Here is a 16,387-nt window from a genome sequence, read left to right as displayed (position 1 = left end):
TAAACATCCCGTTCAACAAATTGTCCAATTGGGCAGCCTTAAGAGTGTGTATATCATGAATGCTGGGTCTTGTTCCCTTTCTGGGAATCCACTCCACCTACTGGTAACTTGTTTGACATGTAGCAATCAAAAAATAAACTGACAACATGGATGAATCTGTTTTGATGATTTTGTTTCAACAAGCAAAATTTGTAGCATTGTGGGGGGGAAGCAAAATTTAAACATTTATACAAGAATGACCTCTATTTGTCTTCCGTATAGTTTTAACTGTTGAGCAAACCAATCGTGTTAATGTGTTACGTAAACTTGTGCTGTATGAAAGTCAAAGTGCTTGTGGATGGATGTGTGTTGTTTTTGCATATGCGTGTTTCTGAGGGTACAGATTATTAGGTCATGGATAAGTGTTTTGACACATCGTAGCACTGCTACCCATCAGCCTGTGCCAGCTGCTCCATGTGGCTTTAGTTACAGTCAAATTCAACGTAGCCACATCTCTTACTGGCGAAGAGGAAACTCTTTATTGTTCATGGGATGACCTGACATGTTCCATTTTCACTCACTCATGTACACTTGAGATACAGCATGTCTGCAACCAGTTAACATTCACTGTGAAAAATCATGCACACTCTTAGCACAACTTCAACACATGGAAGTGTTTTTTCCTTAATCATTGTTGAAAATAAGGTCTTAAATAGGCAAGTCCAACAGTCATATGACCTTTGAAATAATTATGTATACAGTTTTGTATAATAGAATAAATTGTGGCGGATTTGTGGAACCATCAATACTTAACACAATCCATTCTGTGACTGTACTTGGCTTTCAAACTTCAGAACAATTTTTCCCATGGGAAATACTGCAATGAATGAAATTATTGAAGGCTCAAACTCTCATCATTTAAAAATAAAAAAGCGTAAGAACTCTTTGGTAAATTTAAGTTGTGTTTGTAACTGACATTGAATGAAATGTTCAAACAGAGAAGCGTGTTGCCATTTTCATTTCTGGTACAGTAATTCCTCGCTACTTCACGTTTGACCAATTCTGGCTTCAGTACATCGCGCCCCCGCCCCCCACCCCCACCCAAAAAAAAAGCCAGATCGGCATCCAGTATTGACATCGACCAATGAGACCATGTGTGGTTTGATCTCGTGAACTGATTGACTGCGCATCATTGAAGCCTCACCCAGCAACTTCAGTTCCACCCTTTCCCTTCCTATCCACAATTTTCTACGCTGTTGGCTATGTGCGGGATGACCTTTTGTGTTCGCAAAACCGTCGAAGCGCTGTGCTGATGCGAAAGCTTCCTTTGGAGCGCCCAAGAAGAAGAGGAGGAGGAAGATAATGACGATCAGTGAAAAAGTAAAACTTTTGGACATGACCAAAGATGGCAGAAGTTGCGCTTTTGTGGTACGGCAATGTTGTGTGAATGAATCCATGGTGTGCTACATAAAATCTGTAAAACGGTTTCAATAACTTTTAAAAAGGAAGTGAAATGTGTGGTGACTCTGCAAAACAAGAGGATTGTTCAAATTGGAAGCTGGGTTCGCTTTGTGGACAGTGGATTGCAGAAAACCAGCCCCATGACGATGATGCTGCAAGGACGGATTAACCCCCTCGAGGATGAGGCTTTTCTGCAAGCAACGGTTGGTGTGAAAAATTTCAAAAGCGTTACAGAAACGTGCGACAATATGGTACGAGCTGTTGAGTTTAGCAATTGTGTTGACAGGGTTATGTCTTCTACAGGGGAATTTTGAAGCAGAAGAAAAAACAAACTCCCCAACACCATGTTTTTCCCCAAAAACCTAAGTTACACTGTCAGCACTGTTGGATGAATTGGAGTTATCCCATATTTACTGGCTTGTTTTGCGTTTAATGCTTGATGCTATACGTGCTTAAACAATGTGATGCAAAGAAGAAAGGCACATTGGTGGGACAGAGGAGACATCACAACGGTGATACCGGGGGGATGTCAGAGGGGTGGGTGCGTTAAAAAATGTCAAGGCTCAGCGCTCTACAGGAGAAGACATCACGCGTTTTCTTTGTTTATCACTTTGTCTGTTGTCAATTTTGTCTCAAGTATGCAAAGTATAAATACTGTACTCTTGGCACATTTTAAAACTTCTGGTAGCCCCACACACCCACGCAGACGCATACAAAACAACTCCCCATCTCAAATCTACATCGCCAGCATCTCCAGCAGAAGTCTCCAAGTGAAGAATGTTAATTCCGTACTGCAATAAGAAATGTTATTGTTTTATTGTTATTGTTTAACTAGACACAAGGATGTGCAGCAAGTAAAGGTGATTAAGGATAGCGAAGGAAATATGTTGACTGATGCCAGTAGTGTACTAACTAGATGGAAAGACCACTTTGAGAAGTTAATGAATGAAGAAAATGGGTGAGATGGAAGAGAAGAGGCAAGCGTAAATGACCAGGAAGTGGCAATGATTAGTAAGGGGAAAGTTAGAAAGGCACGGAACAGAATGAAAAATGGAAAGACAATTGGTCCTGATGACATACCAGTGGAGGTATGGAAGCAATTTGGAGAGGTGGCTGTGGAGTTTTTTCAAGAGAATACTAGTGGGAAAGAAGATACCAGAAGAATGCAGGAAAAGTATGCTCGTCCCCATTTTTAAGAACAAAGGCGATGTTCAGAGTTGTGGAAACTACAGAGGAATAAAGATGATGAGCCACACAATAATGTTATGGGAAAGAGTAGTGGAGGCTGGACTCAGGACAGAAGTAAGTATCTGGGAGCAACAGTCATGTCTAGAAAGAGTACCACAGATGCATTATTTGCCTTGAGGATGGTCGTGGAAAAGTACAGAGAAGGTCAGAAGGAGCTACATTGTGTCTTTTTGGATCTAGAGAAAGCCTATGACAAAGTACCAAGAGAGGAACTGTGGTACTGCATGCGCAAGTCCGGTGTGGCGGAGACATATTTTAGAATATTACAGGACATGTATGAGGACAGCAGAACAGCGGTGAGATGTGCCGTAGGTGTGTCAGAAGAATTTAAGGTGGAGGTGGGACTGGATCAGGGATCCGGCCTGAGCCTCTTGCGGTTTCTGGTAGTAATGGATAGGCTGACAGATGAGGTTAGATTGGATTCCCCTTGGACCAAGATGTTCGAAGATGATATTGTGATCTGCAGTGAAAGCAGGGAGGAGGTGGAGAAACAATTAGAAAGGTGGAGGCACACACTGGAAAGGAAAGGAATGAAGATTAGCCGAAGTAAAACAGAATATATGTACATGAATAAGAGGGGCTGTGGGGGAAGAGTGAAACTCCAAGGAGAAGAGATTGCAAGGGTTAAGGGTATGGTTGGGACATGTTTAGAGGCGAGAGAGTGAGTGTATTGGTAGAAGGGTGCTGAGGATGGAGCTGCCAGGCAAAAGAGCGAGATGGAGACCAAAGAAAAGGTTGATGGATGTGGTGAGGGAGGACATGAAGACTGTGGGTGTTAGTGAGAAGATGCATGAGACAGGCTTAGATGGAGATGTTCCTAATTGGGACAAGTCGAAAGGAAAAGAAGAAGACGTTTAAAGTGGGACTGTCTTCCCTATAAACATTTTAAAATAGATGTTGTAATGAAAAATACAAATAACAGTATTCACTTCAACGTCTATACAAAAAAATATGTGAGCGGATCGTGCGTCATCCATGCGCAAAATTGCACATATGAGTGTCCCTCGACATCCAAGTGGTCGCCATATTAGTCGCGTCCTCTGTCCTTGACGTCATCGTCACTTCCGCCGTTGAAAACGCGCAGTGCCTGCTACTATGGAAACCGAACAACAGAGATATTCAGATTTTTCCGACGCCCATTCTGACACCGAAGCTCTTTTCGAAAAGGACAACACCACATAATCGAGTGAAGTTACCGGGGCAATATTACACTATTGTTTCGAGCCCTTTGAGCAATATTACACTATTGTTTCGAGCCATATTCAGATGATATGCAATCACGGCAAAACCGCATCCCCGTCCGATCCACTTCTGCGGCTCATTGGAGCCGCCCGTCCGGTGTGGCCTATGACATAGCCAAGCGGTGCTGCTTTAGGGGGGTGTTCACTTGCACCACAGTACTCGATGAACACAGTCGAGCCGGGGCGCTTTATGTGCACACGCGGCTGAGTGAGGCATTCTTGGCTGGGTTCTTCAGAGCCGCCCCCGTCGCAAAGCCCAACTCGCTGCCTTCGCAGAAGCTGTGACCGCCAAACGCGGCACCTCAGCCGGTGGTGCTGATTTTCTGCAAGGTGGTGGCATAGAAGGAGGAGGTGGAGCCGAGCCATGCTGCTTTTAGGTGTATGTTCAAAGCCGCTGCAGTACGTGATGAACACTATCGAGACGAGGCTGAGTGAGACATTGTTGGCTGGGCGACGCGCACATCGACACATTTCATACGCGGATCTTTTGTTACATTATCAGAGAGACTGATTACGTGGTCCGCCCCATACTATTATTTTTTTTAGTAGCTGTATGCGCACATCGGCACATTTCATACGCGGATCTTTTGTTACGTTATGAGAGAGACCGATTACGTGGTCTGCCCCAAACTATTATTTTTTTTAGTAACTGTATACACACCTACCTGTTATTTGGAACCCACGAAGCTCTCGTCCTCTGTACCCGTGCAATCCATTTTTCGCAACGAACCGGGTCTCTTGCAAACTTATGAAGGGTAAATCCATTCTCCCGAGTGTTCAAGCAATGTCCAGCAATGCAATGAGCCCGCATTTTGGCTAACACGAAGGAACAACGAGCTACCTTCCCGGAGGTAAAACTAAAGGAAACAAACGAGTCCACTAGGGGGCGCCTCTGTCTTATACGTCACTTCCTGCTTCTTCTCGAAAACAAATCCCTCAAGAGGATTTTCATGGCGGGAGTTACAAAAAGGTATATACGTCAAAATAATGTTTTTTGGTGAAAAAACACAAGGGACCATATTGGCTGTGGGTTTTTCATTAATAATATACCAAAAATCATCCATTTCATGACAGGCCCACTTTGACAGTTATACTGTTTCAATTTGTTGTCTCAAGTATGCAAAGTATAAATGCTGTACCATTGATTAAACATTCTGGTACCTACACAGCACCTCCAGGACAAGTGTCTGAGTGATGAATGGTAATAATATATTAGAGTAAGTGTTTTAAAATTAATCTATCCATGCATTTTCTTTGCCGCTTATCCTCACAAGGGTCGCGGGGAGTGCTGGAGCCTATCCCAGCTGTCAACGGGCAGGAGGTAGGGTACACCCTGAAGTGATTGCCAGCCAATCGCAGTGCAAATAGAGACAGATAACAGCCGTACTTGCAATCACACCAAGGGGCAATTTAGAGTGTCCAATTAATGTTGTGTGTTTTTGGGATGTGGGAGGAAACCGGAGTCCCCGGAGTAAACCTACACAGGCATGGGGAGAATATGCAAACTCCACACAGGCGGGCATGGGATTGAATCCGGGACCTCAGAACTGTGAGGTCAGCATTTTACCAACTGAGCCACCGTGCCGCTAAAAGTCTGGGCACCACTGATTTAGTCTCTCCAATTAATGCATGTTTTTGGGATGTGGGAGGAAACTGGAGTGCCTGGAGAAAACCCACGCAGGCACAGAAAGAACATGCGTGTTTTAAAATTTATATCAGAAATTTATAATACTGTATATATTATATTCATACGGTTTTATAATTAAATATTTTACTAAATACCTCTTTTTGTCTCAAATATACAAAGGACAAATATTGTTTACATATTTTAAACATTCTGGTACCCGCATAAACATCCATCCTTGCTACTTTGCGGTTTTTCACTTTTCGCGGGTGGTTGTAGTCCCAATTAATCGTGAAAAACGAGGGATTACCATACATTTCCTCTCTGCCATCACTCGTATCATTTTGTAATGGCACCCAAGGGTTGGAAAAAAGGAAAGCCGAAGAAAGAAACAATTGGATTCAGCTGCAGCTGGGGTTTTCACTTTCAGCAGGCTTGAAAGGGGAATTAAAAAAAAACTACAGCAGAACTGTTACATCCATCATATTCATGTAAAAGTGAGGATAGTTTTATGACCTTGTATGACTGTGGTCTTCTATTACCTTCCATCGACCTCTTTTTAAGCTTTCACTTCTAAGTTATTTTCCCTTATGCGCACATATGTGTAACAACCTTACCAAGCTTTCTTTATCTCCCTTTTTGTGTAGAACATCGACATCCAGAACTTCTCATGCAGTTGGAGCGATGGCATGGCTTTCTGCGCTTTGGTCCACTCCTTCTTCCCCACCGAGTTTGACTACGAATTGTTGTCACCGGCAAATCGAAAGCACAACTTTGAACTGGCTTTCGGGACTGCAGAGTGAGTGCCACGCAGCAAATAAGTGCAGTATCCTCAAGAAATACACTAAGAGGAAAAAAAATTGTTGTTTTTCAATGCAATTGAAAGCGCCATGATAACAAAAATATACAGCAACATTACAGCTGCGTAAGAAATGCAAACTTGAATAAAGAAGTTAACCGAGACACTTTTCTGCTTGCAAAGCTGTTTATGCAGGTGTGTCTTAATGAGTCACTTACGTTGGTAACGTTTCTTATTTGTACTACCCTCGGTTTCCGAGATGCGGGCACACAAGAAGAAGCCCAAGGCCTGTAACACATTTTATAGCATTTCTATTCATCTTTAAGTGGGAAAGAATGTGAGCTTTAACCTTGTGAGGATAAGTGGCTTAGAAAATGGATGGATGGATGAATGGATGGATGGATGGATGAAAGGTTATTTGTGATACAAGTGTTTAGAGCTACAAGCATGGTCACAGATTGTAATTAACTTGTCAGATCAAAGCACCACTGTAGCCAATATTAATAGTACAGGACTAGTGCAAGTTTTTGACCATTTCTGGTTATATTCAAAATGTCTTTAAACTCTTTTTTTCTTCACAGTTTTTACAGTATTGTCTGCACAGTACACTATTTTTACATTGCGCCTTCTCATATATTAGTACGTGCACAACTGAGGTTAATAATTTGTAAATTTGGTGGAAACCACAACATTATAATTATGGAAGTAGATTAGTGCCACCAGGATTTGAATTTGAAATGTAAAGTGAAATAGAATATGAAATGTAAATGTATGTATTTGAAATGTAAAGTGATCACATTTTCGATAGTTGTATTTCAGCGTAACTCTTCAATGTTAACAATTCAACTGGCTACAATTCGCTGTCTAAAATTCGCCGTCCGTGCCACCAGGCACGGTTACTTCAGGTCAGAATGGAACACCCAGCCAATCCAGTTACGCTTTCTTAGTATGTGACATCACGTGACTAAGAAAGCGTAACAGTGATTGGCTGAGTGTTGTCCCTGGTGGCACAGACAGTGAATTTTAGACAGCGAATTGTAGCAACGATTGAAAATGTGATCACTTTACATTTCAAATTCAAATACAGTTTTCTGTGGCATTTCAAATTCAAACCCTATTTCTTTACATTTCAAATTCAAATCCTGGTGGCACTAATATACTTCCATATATAATCTATTTTGTCCTTAACCTAACCAAAGGGTAGTTCCAATTCATGCTCTGTATTTCTCTGTACTTGTCTCCAGAGCGAAGGCTGGGTGCGACCGGCTAATCGAAGTGGATGACATGATGATCATGGGGCGTAAACCGGATCCAATGTGTGTATTCACCTACGTTCAGTCCCTGTATAACCACCTGCGAAAGTTTGAATGACACTCCATATTAGTGGCATGCCATTTTCCAGCCATCTTTTCCACGATACCATTGCCACTGAGCTTGAAGGCATTTCCTCTCTGTCGAGGAAAGAAGTCAAAGAATTTGGAACTGTGCTGCCCTCAGCTGGTAAACTGGAGAACATTCTTCCCGGTCTTGGAGGGCGAACAAATAAGAGAATAACGCGACATCCAATTCAATGAGGACTGCACAATATTACGTTTGTCAACTATATTTGGTGTGGAACATATTTGTTTCTTGTAAAACCTTTATTATTCCCACATGTTGACTATGTAAACATTTTAACACTGCACCAGAGGAGATACAATTTACAGCATCAGCGAAGAACTGAAATGTCAGCAATTCATTATGTGATGTATTCAAATAATATGTGGAAAATGCAAAATAGAATTTTTGTAAAAATCAGACTTAATTATGAGCATTTCTCCAAACACTTTGCTGAGATATTGAGTTGTAATCAATTTTTTAAAAATGTCTTTGGAATAGTTGCTTTCGTTCCATTTTCAGATATTTGTTCTTATGAAATCAAAATTTCCCAAAAAATTACACAGTAGTCACAAATTAGAGTTAACATTATAGGTACTTGAAATTGTTACACCTGCATGACGGCACGCAGAAAAAGTTGTTGGCTCAAATTTAAAAGAATTATATTTCAATTTAAGATGCACAAACACACACAAGCTGATTCTATACTATATGTACTTTCGATCCTATTTGACCTACTTAAGCAAAAAATGAATTCCTAGTGATTGTAGTTATCAAGAGAATCACTGGTTTTATGAGCTATTTTTGTTGTCATCTTTATCATTCTTTAAACAGACGCAACTTTCGTTATACCAAGCATTAAAATATGAACATAAAACTCAAGAAACAAGAGTGGTATAATAATTTGTGCCTGCATGGGTCCGTGTGTGCGTGTGTAGTAACTGTCACTAATGATGTAGGGCAGAGGTGTCCTAAAACCATCCCAGGGCCATTTGTGTCCTGCTGCGTGTTTGCTATACATTCTGTGAAGACAATGAAACACCCACATCACACGAAAAAGCATATCAAAAGGCTAATAGCAAAAGTTAAAATGTTGGAAAAAAACAACATTATTTGAAAATGTAACAGGGTGGCACGGTGTACCACACAGTTCAGAGATCATGGATTCATATCTAGGCCCCGGCCCTCTTTGTGTGGAGTTTGCATGTTCTCCCACTGCTTTTGTGGGTTTTCTCCCACATAACAAAAATTTACATGTTAGGTTAAGAGTAAATTGTCCGTATGTGTGAATGTGACAATGAACCTGTGTTCGTCTATGATGCATGTGCCCTGTGATCGGCTGGGATCCAGTTCAGGGAGTATCCTGCCTCTTGCCTGAAACTTGCTGGGATATAGGCGCCATCACCCTACTGATGATATACGGCATACAGTAGAAATGAATGTTCCAAGGTATTACACTTGTCTCACTGTGTAATGTTGGGATAATCATTACTAAATTAAAACATATTTTTGACATGCTTCTTCATAATTTAACTTCTGATGTGAATTACGTCAACAAGATCATATTGTTGTCTTGTGAATGACAGAAAATAAGATTGAAGTGATTATTGTGCATCTACTAGAGGACTTGCAAAACAGCATTGATTGGAGATTGAAGTGGGTGGCGGTTTAATACCTGGGTTTCCTGTGTGTGTGAGTGTGGGTGGGGGTGGGGGGGGGCTCACTATAAGAGGTGGTCTCCCCTTCGCTCTGTCAAACTTTGCCTCAACTCTCAAAGGATCAGTGGGTGACCGTGTGGTTGTGCGGTGATGATGGCTTTGTTCATGGAGGCAGATTTCCCACTAGTCAAGCCGAACCACCAGGCAGATGTGCTGGATTTGAAAGGGATGTCTGGGGAACAGGCACACTGTAAAGGTAAGCCAAAACCTCCGTACCTGCATTGTTTCATATGAAAGTTTTGATGAATATTGGAAGGGTATGAGTTTTATTTTGATGTTTCCAACTGTGAGACCATCAACGTCAGTTAAAATGTGAAAGATCCTAAAAATTACACTCAACAATTACAGAAATCCTCCATATCTCATACGACAATCATAAATGACTACAATTGATTAATGAACATCTTTTCCTTTTATCTACAGATGCGCACAAAGAGAGTGCTCTTTCTTCCGCGGAGCCGGATGGGGCAGCCTGTCTACCCGAGGGTCCGAGAAAAAGGAAGAGGACCATCTTTAGCCGAGCTCAACTGTCCGAGCTGGAGCGAGCCTTTGCTGTGACGCCCTACCCAGACATCACCCTCAGAGAGAGGCTAGCCGTCCACACACACTTGCCTGAGAGCAAGATACAGGTGGGTGAGCTGGGCAGAGGTCCCACCTCACATTATGTACAGCCTGGGAAAATTTTGCCATGCATAGTCTGTCTGTGAGTACACAAAATATGCGAGATAGCGTCAATTCATGTATTTGGTACACCTGGACAATCTAATAAATCCAGTTTGAGTTTATGAGAGGAGCACTATATTAAAAAATCTATTCCAATAACAATAACATAATACATTAAAAGCTTCAACCATATGATCATAAATCATTTTTATCTTTGTAATGGGGGAGCTAAAGGGGGATTAACCTCATGTATTGGATCTTATTAGATTAGACAGTGTAAAGATTTTTTTTATATTGTAAACTGGTAGATAGTGGAGAAACTGGTTAGAGCATTGCCCTCACAGTTCTGAGGAGCGGGGTTCAAATCCCGGCTCCGCCTGTGTGGAGTTTGCATGTTCTCCCCGTGCCTGTGTTGGTTTTCTCCGGGCACTGCGGTTTCCTCCCACTTCCCAAAAACATGCAAGATTAATTGGAGACTCTAAATTGCCCATAGGTGTGATTTTGAGTATGACTGTTGTCTGTCTGTCTCCATGTGCCCTGCGATTGGCTGGCAACCAGTTCAGGGTGTACACCGCCTCCTGCACAATGGCAGCAGGGATAGGTTTTAGCACTCCCGCCCCCTTGGTGAGGATAAGTGGCTCAGAAAATGGATGGACGGATTATGGTTATTTTAAATGTTTTATAACTGAGTTGAAATTGAATTTAATTGAGATTGATATTAACGTTTTTCCACAGGTGTGGTTTCAGAACCGAAGAGCCAGAAGTATCAAGACTGGGAGAATACCCAAGTCCACCAAACATGTTCTTGGAAGTAGACTTGCAGAACCTATCTCTGGGGTGGTGACCTCGGCTTTCCCTGCTCAAACCACCCTGGCAGACATATTCAGACCAGAGCAAAACCAGTTCTGTGATGACATCTCACACTTTTACTCTGACTGGATCCAACTCTACAGCAACCAAAGGACACCATCCACTTCCTCAATCCACCAGCAACCCTCCCTTGGAATCTCAAAGAATTCAGAGTCTCAACTGTGGGAAGAGGAGCGGCATCAGCGGCAGCAAATGGGAACAACCGTACCGTCTCTCATTCCTGCTTCTTTTTCACACCCCATCACCAGACAACCTCACTGTGCTGCATCTCATCACTCCTACCAGTCCCTCAGGAACTTCAAGGCCCAGAACCTGGCTCAGGGTGAGGCTCATCAGGCTATCTACGGGGGCGGCGCCGGAGGCCACATTTCTGTCGACCAAGTTGTTCCTTCTCACTCTCAGCCGACATGCTGGGAGGTAACTCAGGACCAAGGACCTCACCACCACCATCACACACAAATGACACCACAGACCTCAATGGGCTATATCTCAGACCTGATCTATAATGCTGCCATTGTAACCAACTTCCTGGAGTTCTGATGAACGGCACAGAATAAGTGTACAAAATTAATTTCCCTTTCATCTCCTATGTCCAAATACACAAACTCCTGCATGTTTTGTCAAACTGAAACAACAACAATATCTCAAATACTGTAGTTTGAATGTTTTTCCTCTTCCATTGTGTTTATGTTGCAATTATTTTTTATGTTGTTTTGCTGTTTCTTTCACAAAAAAATTAAGTAAAACTAATAAATGTACTATATATGTCTGTGTGTAAATAAAAATGACTAATTAATGACTTCCAATTATTTTTTAAAAATTCCCAGGAAAATAAACTCAAATGAATTAAAACTCTTGTGATGGCATTTTGAGTACTCATACAGAGAACTGAATTACAGTGTAATCAAACTAAATACAATTAAAATAAAGTAAAAATACCCACTCTTTGAAGACGCCCAATAAATGGAGGAAGGCATCGGTGTTTATTTAGAACAGCTTTTAAAGTTATGCTACTGATCTATAAATCACTAAATAGTTTGGGTCCTGAATACAAATGTTAATGGGATACAAACCCAGTGGGGTCTGAGATCGACTGACTCAGGTCAAATAGTGGCATACAAGAGTCCAAAGCAAACATGGTGAATCAGTATTTAGCTATTATGCTGCAAAAAAAAAAGGAATAAGTTGCCAACAGAGTTGACTTCAGCTGTCACGGCCCATTGATACGGAGGGATGACCCAAATGCAGGACTCCGGAGACGCAGAGGCAGTTTGGGACAAGTGTTTATTCGGTCCAAAGTCGGGGATCAGGCAGACAGTCAAGTGCAGCCGCGGTAGTGAGGACGTCAGGCGTAGAGAGCAGGTCCGCGGACAGGCAGGGGTCAGTACACGGGAGATCGATTAGAGAAGGCAGGAGTATCAAAGACGTCAAGCTTATGGGGTCGGTCGGAGGACAGCCGGAGGTCGGTACACCAGGGTTCACGATCAAGAATACGGGAGTGCAGGAACAAGGCATGAGTTGTGACGATCTGGCCAAGACCAGTCGTCCCCTGGGTCCTATAAATACCGTGGTGAATCAGCGAGGATGAAGCGTAGGTGTGCACCTCCTAATCAGCACCGGCATGCTGGGACCCGCCCAGCCAGGGCTGGACTGGCAGGACCATGACATTAGCCCCAAGTGTGGGTGTTTTCACATCCAGATTAAAAACCTTTTTTTTCTTTCATGCAGTAGTTAGTACTTCCACTTTTCAGTGATATTTCTTCCAGTAAAAGCTGTTTTAATTGTACTTTTTATTTTCAAATGTTTTTATTTTTGTATTTGAATGATTTAAAATCAAGTAAAGCACATTGAGTTACCTTGTGTATGAAATGTGCTATGCAGTACAAATACATTTCTTTTGCTTTGGTTTGCTGCAAGGAAAGATGTGGGGAACTGTGGGGCCATTGAACTGGTCGCTAGTCAATCACAGCACTGTCATAATACGTGATTTATTATGTTCTGCAATACAAGACTAGATAAAATATTTATTACAGACAGCAGACCTGTTAGGAATGCAGTTGTCAAAGTCCTTTCAGCATTATTCCTGCCATACTGTGATATGTTGTTTTTTTCACATTAAGAAGTAAAGTCATGTTTTTCTTTAAATTCCTCGTTTAAAAAAACAACATTCAAGCAACAAGTTCCTCATGTTTTTAAGACTGAAAGATGGTAGTGTAGAGTGTATGGGTGCCACTGACAACAATGGTGAAATGAAATGCCAGAACGTATTTAGAGGGAAACAGTCCGACAGCAACATTCAGTGCTGAAAACAAGAACACGTTCATTTTTGTCAGACTGAGGTTTGTCCAATTATGTTGAATTATGAACCTGAACTGAATTTGTTCATTTTTAGAGAAGTAAGCTGAAGTTTTGACTGGTTCATGTAGAAAATGAACTTTCCCAACACCAGTTGTCCTTTTGAACAATGAATTGTCAGCCCAACCTGAGGTCAAGAGTTTACTGATTCATGTTTTGATCCAGAATGTTTTTATACATTGCTGCATTCAGCTTTCCCTCAGTTGTGACAAGCCTCCAAATTTGTGCCACTGAAAACGATTCCAACAAACACGATTTCCATCACCATGCTTCCCTGTCAGGATGGAATTGGGTAAGTGGTAAACAGTGATGCTTTACTTCAACCATTATCTCTGGTATTCACTTCAAATATTTTCATCTTAACAGGCAGAAGAATTGTTTCTCTTCTGCTCTGAGTCCTTTAGGTGCCTTTGGGAAAAGTACACTAATTCTGTCCACCCACTCTACCATACAAGGCAGATTGTTGAATTGCTGCAAAGAATTGGTCAGTTTGAACCACCTCCTCTTCCCTCTGCCTCATTTCACACTGCTGGCGACCACAATACTCTGACTGGTCGCTATAACAACGTTTAAACACGCCTTCAAAATAAGATAGATACGCCACGAAAATTAATTTAAAATACATGAAAATTTTAACTCACCATAACGATAACACATGAACTTGTTTCTCTGCAACGAGATGGTCCCATGTGCGATTAAAGGGGAATTCCAGTGCTTTGCATGTACGATGTATCCAATAGGTCATGTAATATGTACTCTATTTTGACAATGTGATGTTAAATCCTCTCATTTAATAGTGTTTTGAGAAGATTATTATCGACGATTACGAGTTTTCAGGGGCGCTGCCATTTTCCCAAGTCACATGACTTACGTGCGCGGATGTGACGTGTACGGTGCGCACCAAAGGCTCGATTACATTACATTACAGCGCTGATTTCTCGGCTTTATCCTCATCTGATGAAGAAATAGCAGTATTGGTTGATTGGGAAGACGGATTAATACTTTCATACAGATTTGAACCTGTGGCTGCAAATAATGTTCAATATTCAGATGGTTCTTCAGACAGGAATGACGCGGAGTCACATCAACACAATTAGCACCCTTGACTAACGTACTTTATGAGTTATGACGCGGATCTTTTTTTTACGCTCTGAGAGAAGGATTACATCATCAGACGCGGACGGAGCTTTTGATCATTGCTGCTTTTGGAAAATTTGTTCGAGTTTGGTGACTCTAGTTAGCTAGTTAGCCCTTTCATTACACGCTAGTAAACAGTCTTTGTACTTCTATTTTGTTATTGTTTTGTGTTGTATTGTATTGTATTGTGTGTGATGAAATTGTCGTCAACGCCATACAAGTGCTTTGTTACATTTTCCCAGTTTGACCAAGGGGATTTATTCTAAATTATCATGTAATATATGCTATAAACTGTGAGACAAATTAGCCCCCCCAACTATTATTTCTTTTAATAGCTCTATACACACCTACCTGTCATTAAGAACCCACAAAGCTGTCATCCTTTGCACCTATTTTTCACGACGAACTGGGTGTTTTGGAAAAGTGTGAAGAGTGAATCCATCCTCCTGAGTGTTCGAGCAAAATCCAGCAAGACAATGAGCTGCCATTTCGGGTAACACTCTAAAAAAAATACAGGTAATTTCTCGCCGACACAAAAGGTATAAACCAATATAAACACTTGACCCGCTACTGCAAAAAAATGTCACTTCCTGGTTCTTCCTCAACAAAAAATCCTAGACTTTCCCTGGTGGGAGATGAAAAAAAAAGATATATGGCAACATTCTGAACATACTCTGAAAAAACGGATGGGTCCATTCCGGAAGATTATTTTTGGTTAAAAACACAAAATTTTATGTTTTAGGTGTCAGTGGCCCTTTAAGGCAAAAGGCACGGCGTATTTTCCTAGCTTTGAAAGAGCAGAAAGAAGAGGACGCCGAGGAGGAATTTACCACTAGCAACGGCTACCTGCACTAGCTTACTTAGCAATAGCTGAGTGGAGCCTCCCTTCATTCTTCACCGTCCCAGCCTCCCTTCCCTCAAAGTAAGTGAAGCATCGTATATTTATACGAAGTACTCACACCCACCGATTTTTGGAGCCGCTTATCATCACGAGGGTCGCGGGAAAGCTGAAGCCAATCCCAGTAGTCATCGTAAATTTCAACTTTAACAGTGAAATCCGACTTAAGTCGAAATTCGAGTTAAGTTGCTCCTGTAGGAACAGATCTCAGTCATAGAAAAAGGACTCCCTATATTGGTTTTTGTTGGATTTTGCTCACATATTTAACATCATTTACATAAATTGATTCATATGTTGCTCTGGCAAGAAGAAAGATAAATCATTAAAAAAAAAAAATCAGCCTAGTCCAGGGTGTACCAGACATGTGATTTGACTGAATGAAAAAAGACGATGATCAAAGGATGATCACAAATTTTCATGTGCAAGTTTGATAAATTGTATTATGAAGGAAATATATCTCGTACATCTATATATAAATGCTATTCTCTTCAAAATGTACAAAACACAAGCATTATTAAGGTGCATACCTTCTTCTTCTTCTTCTTTCGGCTTGTCCCTTTCGGGGTCGCCACAGCGTGTCATCTCAGATGAACGCACATATATGTTTGGCACAATTTTTACGCCGGATGCCCTTCCTGATGCAACCCTTCTCAAGGAGTGGAGGCCCCAGTGGGACACAAACCCACAACCCCTGGTTTACCAAACCAGTGCTCTAACCACTGAGCTACGGGGCCTCATTAAGGTGCATACCTATACCCCCCAAAATTAATAATTCAAATACAAATTCAACTAAGTAAACTACGAGAAGTGAACCTAAATTGAATTCAGATTTGCATCATGGGATGCAAGCGTGCTTTCATAATTCACCTACGGGTTCCAGACGGACGTGATTGGTGGGTACACTTCCGATGTTAGTGTGTCAGAGAGTTCGCACCGTAACGGGTTCACTCTGTTGACGTCTGCATTAAAACGAGGTTTGCTCCTGTGTTTAACACTCCACCTCCGACTCCTTTTCTT

At 41.6% G+C, this 16,387-nt stretch overlaps 2 protein-coding genes across 3 annotated transcripts in view; both read left to right on the top strand.

The window, feature by feature from the left end:
- The window catches only part of smtnl (smoothelin, like), a 33,728-nt gene extending 24,414 nt beyond the window's left edge, over nt 1-9,314 (top strand). The window contains exons 9-10 of one of the 2 annotated variants that reach the window (XM_061827917.1): nt 6,201-6,352; nt 7,597-9,314. In XM_061827917.1, coding sequence (XP_061683901.1) covers nt 6,201-6,352; nt 7,597-7,723 — 279 coding nt within the window. In that variant the 3' untranslated portion in view covers nt 7,724-9,314. The remainder of the gene's footprint in view (nt 1-6,200; nt 6,353-7,596) is intronic. The other variant, XM_061827916.1, reaches the window with a different exon arrangement.
- Nucleotides 9,315-9,540: 226 nt separating this feature from the next.
- Nucleotides 9,541-11,520, top strand: sebox (SEBOX homeobox). The gene is made up of 3 exons (XM_061827664.1): nt 9,541-9,643; nt 9,862-10,076; nt 10,846-11,520. The coding sequence occupies exons 1-3, from the start codon at nt 9,541-9,543 to the stop codon at nt 11,518-11,520; spliced, it is 993 nt and encodes a 330-aa protein (XP_061683648.1).
- Nucleotides 11,521-16,387: the final 4,867 nt, after the last annotated feature.

The sequence above is a fragment of the Syngnathoides biaculeatus genome, chromosome 8 (genome assembly GCF_019802595.1).
Source record: "Syngnathoides biaculeatus isolate LvHL_M chromosome 8, ASM1980259v1, whole genome shotgun sequence".
Taxonomy (NCBI): Eukaryota; Metazoa; Chordata; class Actinopteri; order Syngnathiformes; family Syngnathidae; genus Syngnathoides; species Syngnathoides biaculeatus.
This window is presented reverse-complemented; position numbering and strand designations above follow the sequence as displayed.